At 49.1% G+C, this 5,675-nt stretch overlaps 1 protein-coding gene across 2 annotated transcripts; it reads right to left on the reverse strand.

Annotated features, from left to right (window-relative positions):
* Positions 1-3,676: 3,676 nt before the first annotated feature.
* Positions 3,677-5,586, reverse strand: LOC134558256 (ubiquinol-cytochrome c reductase complex assembly factor 5). Of its 2 annotated transcripts, XM_063411928.1 has the most exons (3): positions 5,498-5,586; positions 5,143-5,319; positions 3,677-4,021 (listed from the first exon to the last, which is right to left on the reverse strand). In XM_063411928.1, the coding sequence occupies exons 2-3, from the start codon at positions 5,291-5,293 to the stop codon at positions 3,954-3,956; spliced, it is 219 nt and encodes a 72-aa protein (XP_063267998.1). In that variant the 5' UTR covers positions 5,294-5,319; positions 5,498-5,586; the 3' UTR covers positions 3,677-3,953. The 2 variants fall into 2 exon arrangements, with proteins under 2 accessions (XP_063267998.1, XP_063267997.1); XM_063411927.1 differs by having other exon boundaries at positions 5,143-5,557.
* Between the last annotated feature and the right edge of the window lie 89 nt (positions 5,587-5,675).

Consider the following 5,675-nt stretch of genomic DNA (forward strand, 5'->3'; position numbering starts at 1 on the left):
GGATAAATGCTGTCTTTCATACAGGCTGCCAGCTTCACAACACTTCTACCCTTCTGTTGCAGTTGCCCAGAGGAAACTAATTCTAATCATCCTCCACATCTTATTTTCTGAGATACTAGAGATCAACCATAAATGTATGTAGCTTCCCCTTGGCTGCAAGTGCACAAAATTGAAGTTTCAGAATGTCTTGGCACTGAACATTGTGTAAGAAATGGGTTCTGGTTCAGTGATGCATGTGAAATTTTGATTAATGAAACGAAATCTTATATTCATCTTGCCAACTGCATTTTCCAGCAAGTCCAATTTGACCCTCATCTTTAGTATAAAGCACCAGTGCTGATTTCAGGAAGTTCCTCAGGAACAGCATTCATCCCACCAGTGCTGGGAAGATTTTTCCACCTTTCTCTGAAGGAGCTGGGGATGGCCAGGAGCAGAGTGCAGGTACAGTTTGGATCTATGTATTAATTTGTCTTAGTTTGGAAAGACAGGTGTCTGCCAGGGAGAGCCAGAGCCTCCCTTGGAATGGAGAATGTAAACCCCCTCCCTGCAAATTATTGTAATGTTGAAATTAAGGGGCTTTCAGTCAAAGATGTGGGAATAGAAATAACAGTTCTTTACTAGGAATATTAGAAATAAAAATGTAGTAGTACAAAAAAATAGCAAACAAACCAAAAAAAGAAAACCCTGACAGAATCAGAACACAACCTGACACCCTGTTGGTCTGGGTACTGGTAGCACTCCAGTTAAGTCCTCCTGGAGTGACAGATGTGGTTCTGTTGGAGCAGAGGTGATCCTGTACAAGGGTGTAGTTTTCTCTGAAGGTCCAGTGGTGATGAGATGGGTCTGCTCCTCCTCTGGGAATGCAGTGCACACAGGCTGTGCTGGTGTTCTGAATCCCAGGATTTATCCAGGTGGGAATGCTGGGCTCCTCCCCTGGGTGAAGCATCTCCCAATGGATGATGTAATTTTATCAGACATGCAGTGAGCCTCGATGGCCCATTAACAGCAGAGATCCCCTGGAGAGAGGAGGGGTCATGGAAGAGATAAAGAAAACCCCTCCCCAACCAGTTTCAACAGATGGCAATAGAATGCATACCTTTGGTTACATCTTGTATTGCAATCCAAGACATAAGTCTAAAGTGAAAGCATGCCTCCACTCCAGACAGGAAGAGTTTTGCTCCAAGGAAAATTTCCCCAATACATCTGATGGCTGTTAGTTTCTTTTGCTGCTTTTGAAAAGCTTGGACAAAACTGCTGCAGCCGAGTGCCAGGGAGGAGTGCAGGCTGGGCACAGACACCCTTCCTTGACCGTAACTCCTTTCAGCTCTCCCCTGGCTCACTGCTGGTTTTTCAGCAGGTGGCTGCATCCTTGTGTGTATACAGCTGCAGGGAAACGATCAACAGATCCATTTTTTCCACAGAATCATTCTGGATTGGTGGTGGAGCTGTCCCCTCTCTAATGCTGGAGTGGTGAGCAGCACTGCTTGTGCATAGCTATCACTGTTTGTTCCCAGATTACTGCTGCTGCCTTACTGAGTTGAATTTTTCTGTGCTTGGTATCCATTGCCCTGGCTTCCACAGTTTGGAAAGCTTGCAGCAGGAATGCTTTGCTGAGTCTCAGAAGCTGTGGCCATTGCAGAACACATGAAAATGCTGTTGGTCAGTGCAGAGCTGAGCTCCAGGCAGACACCAGCTCAATTCCCTGCTGAATTCCCTGCAGAAGGAAGGGATGTGCTCAACCCTGAAGCTGCCAGAGGCTTGGCAGGGCTAGAAGTGGAAGCTGTGACCCTGGCTCACTCCAGCATCCTGGAACAGCCACACGGTGTTCCCTGAGGGCCAAGCCAGAGGAGAGCTTTTGCTTCCTCCCTGTTCCCTTTGCCACAGCAGATGGAGGGGGGAAGCTGGAGGATGGGAGGGAGACAGGGATATGAGAGTCAGAGAGTACTGGGGAAGGCAAAGAGCACAGAATTAGAATTCAGCAGGAATAAAACTGCAAAATCAAATGAAGACTTTGGTGGTTGAAGATGGGGTGTAGTTTTAAAACTGATACTAAATCCCCAAGTATGCTTGGCTGTGGAATGGGCTGGAATTCTGGAATTAGGAGTTGCTGCTATTCTGATTTCCAGCATTAGTGAGAGACTGGCAAAGTCTAAAAATGCCAAAGGGTCAGCACTAGCAAACACACTGAGGATTGGAGACTGCAGCTCAGATTTCTAAATGTCAAGCTTCATATTCTGTCATAACAGATCTGTGTACGGTGTGAAATGGTACAATGCCAACTCAGAGGATTTTATTCCTGCAGCAGTCACCAAGATCAGTGACACAGAACTCCCTGACACCAGACACCTTGTGAGCGATTGCAGCCTCTCTCCCTTTCTGTTTACCTGGCTGGAGACAGCCCAGAGATCTTCCAGATGTGCCTGGTGCTCTGTGGGAAACAGTCACTGCAAAACAAGCAAGAGGCCTGAAGAGAGAACCGGGCTTGGCTTACAGCTGTCTGTGGGACACTGCTACTGTTACAGGAGGGCTCAAGGAAAACCACAGGAAGTTTTCACATCAGGCTCCCAAGTCCAGAGAAATAACTAGAGCACAGGACTCTTATTTTCTTAAAGAAAAAAAAATACATAACGAAAATTTATTTGTTTTATGAAGACAGCACAAGAGAGTTTCAAAAGGCTCAAGTAATAAAATCAGATGAAGATAAAGCTCAGCAGTTTTCAAAATCTGGCTTTTTTATTATTGCTTTATTCTTTAATGTACTGCAATGGTCAGGGTTGACTTCAGTGCAATGATCTGTGACTGCAAAAAGCTGCTTGTTCACGGGGTTTGGGCTTTACCTTGGAACTAGTCAAAGGTTCTTATTCTGAAATTGATGCTTTTCCTCAAGTAATTCACTTGCTGCTCAGTCAAAATACGCAGTGACACAGTCACATCTTCAATTCTGTCTGGTTTTATCCCTTGAAAACACAAGTAGCACTGATCATCCAAATCAAGTCCTTGGAAGGCACAACACAGGTTCCCCTTTGTTTGCAAGTGGAGAATCTGCACCTCGACCTCTTCAGAGCTGCCCGTCTCTGCAGTTGATGGAGATCTACACAGGCTGACAGGAGGCAGCACAGAACACCTGTAAGGGCATCAACTCCCTCCGGGTTGGTTTTAGGCTGATCTGAAGACTTTGTTTCTTTGTTGCACCTTCAGCCCGCCCCCCTGAAGCAGGTGTAGGATCCTCGAGGGTTACACTGCACCAGTCACCGACCTGTCCCACGCTCCCAGTGCCACCGTGCAGGGAGCAAACCCTGCTGGGACACGGCAGCTGGCCCTGTCCTCCTGCTTTGGGGACAGGATCCCAGCCCAGCACTCGGAGGTGCCAGGACTGGCACATTGCTCTGGTCCCTGTCAGAGGTGGGCAGCACAGCCCAAACACACAGGGCACTTTCCAGGCACTGTGGCTGAGCAAACACTGAGCAGCAAATCTGTGCTCTCTTTATCCAGTTAAAATTGTGCCACACTGCAAAGAAAACAAATCAGCTGCCAGAGCAGTTCTTTTAAGTACAAAAGAAACTAACTCAAAAAGACTGTTTCCATCATGCTGAGATGGGTGCAACGTGTAATGTTTCTTTCCCACTGGTCTTGTCACAAGGAGGGTGTTTAACCAAGCAAACAAAAGCAACAGCCAGACTGTTTACTCAGTTTAGTTTATTTAAAAGCACCAAGCAAACATTAAATTAGTGGCAGAAGCCCAAATACAATGAAATTTTCATTTCATTTAAATACAAATATCACAGATATGGAAAAACAGAACTGCCCAAACCATCTGAGTGTATTACACTAATATGTGGATCGCAGTTCATCTTGCAGAGCCAGCATCTTCCCCCACCGTCAACGTGGCAGCGCTGCTGCTTTGGCACTTGGACAGCTGAAGCACTCAGGAGCTCCCCCTTGAAGAGTTTCAGCTAAAATTCTCCGTTCTCCGTCCTTGCCTCGTACTGTCTCTCAGACTGTTTCCTACGGTAAACATCATCTACAGGAAAACATGTTTTATATTAGAGTTTCCCCAGTGCAAGATGGTGTTAAATACGCAAACCCTGTCATCTTTTTAAACTTTTCACTCCTAACTTCTCTTGCAGATGCTGACAGGCAACTGGAAATTCAAGCCAACAGAAATCCTTATTACCACTTAAAATAGCTCATGTTGTTTCTCCCATACAGGCTTAAAGTTCTTCCCATCACTCCCAATAAAATGTTTTTCTAGGAAAATTGTTTCCAGTGCAGAACAGTTGTTTCTTGTCTACTTTCCCACGAGGATAACTAAAATTACAAATGCCCCAACTAGCTGAAGGGAAATTGAATTATAGGCATGAAGTCAATGCCTGAGGGCTTCCAGCCTGACTTGAGTATTTTAGTCTTTTTTCTATAAAGAAAACACAGGAATATTCCCACCTCCATGGTCTTCCCACTCATTTTTCCTGCTCCCCACTCCCTGATCCCACATACAGTTGAGCTGATCCTTTCAATGAAGTACACAAAAATTTCTAGTTTATTAAAGAGAGGAATATTGCACTAGAAATAAATGTTTTGACTTATTAACTTATTGACTTATTAACTTATTGACTTATTATTGACTAAATGCCATCAGCCACGTTCTCATGAGCCATTTTGATACTTATAAGCTGCAGAAGTCGCATTTCAGATGATGCCACACCTCTGCTTAAATGCTGGCAAACCTCATGAGTCTTTTCCAGCCATCGCAGAATGTTTTGAGTTGAGAGGGCCCTTAAAGATCCCCCGTTCATCCCCCTGCCATGACCAGGGACACTTTCTACCGGACCAGTTTTCTCCAAGCCCCCTCCAGCCTGGCCTTGGGCACTTGTAGGGATGGGACAGCCACAGCTCCTGTGGGCAGCCTGCGCCAGGGCCTCGCAATCCTCAGAGGAAAGAATTGTTTTCCTAATATCCAATCTAAACGTACCCTCTCACAGCTACAATTTTATTCAGTACTCTGACCCCAGGCTCTGTGTTTGTTTCTGCCCGGTGTTTGTGCCGGGGAGGCAGAGCCCCGCGGTGCCCGGGAGGAGCCGTGTGTGCCCGCGGGCCGGAGCGCCGGGCCGGGCCCGCGCTGCCGTCACGGGGACCCGCACTCACAGAAGGTCTCCTCGCCGAAGCGCACGTTGATCATGAACCACTCCATGGCTCCGCCGAGCACGAAGAAGAAGGGCAGGAACCTGTAAAAGCCAAAGCGCCGCTGCCCGGGCACCAGCTGCAAAAAGCGCTTCACCCTCTCGCTGACCAGCATGGCCAGGCGGCACCGGCGCCTGCGCCCTTCCCGGGTGGAGGAGAGAACAGAGGGGGGCGGGTGAGAGCCGGAACGGGACGCGCCGCGGTCACACCGCGACCGCAGCCGGTGCCGGAGGAGCGGCCCCGGCCCGGCCGAGCCCCCGCGCGGGAACGCGCAGCCAATCGGGGCCGCGCCCGCCGCGCGCGACGGCGCGCCGCTCACCTCCCGCGAGAGGGCTCCGCGCGCGGCCGGACGGAAGGACGCGCCGAGCGCCCACGTGACCTCCGCTCGCAGCGCCTCTCCTGATTGGCCGGGGCGGGAGAGGGGCGGGGCTTGAGGGACCCGTGAGGGCTCCGGCCCCGCCCAGCGAGCCCCGCCCGGCTCGGCCCGGCCCCTCCGG

Source organism: Prinia subflava, chromosome 14 (genome assembly GCF_021018805.1).
Source record: "Prinia subflava isolate CZ2003 ecotype Zambia chromosome 14, Cam_Psub_1.2, whole genome shotgun sequence".
In the NCBI taxonomy this organism is placed as follows: Eukaryota; Metazoa; Chordata; class Aves; order Passeriformes; family Cisticolidae; genus Prinia; species Prinia subflava.

Bases quoted from the DNA above. Each gene is read 5' to 3' on its own strand.
- LOC134558256 (XM_063411928.1), bottom strand. From the start codon at position 5,293: ATGCTGGTCAGCGAGAGGGTGAAGCGCTTTTTGCAGCTGGTGCCCGGG. The intron at 4,022-5,142 runs GTGAGTGCGGGT...GTTTTCCTGTAG, and splicing joins CTTCGGCGAGGAGACCTTCT to ATGATGTTTACCGTAGGAAA.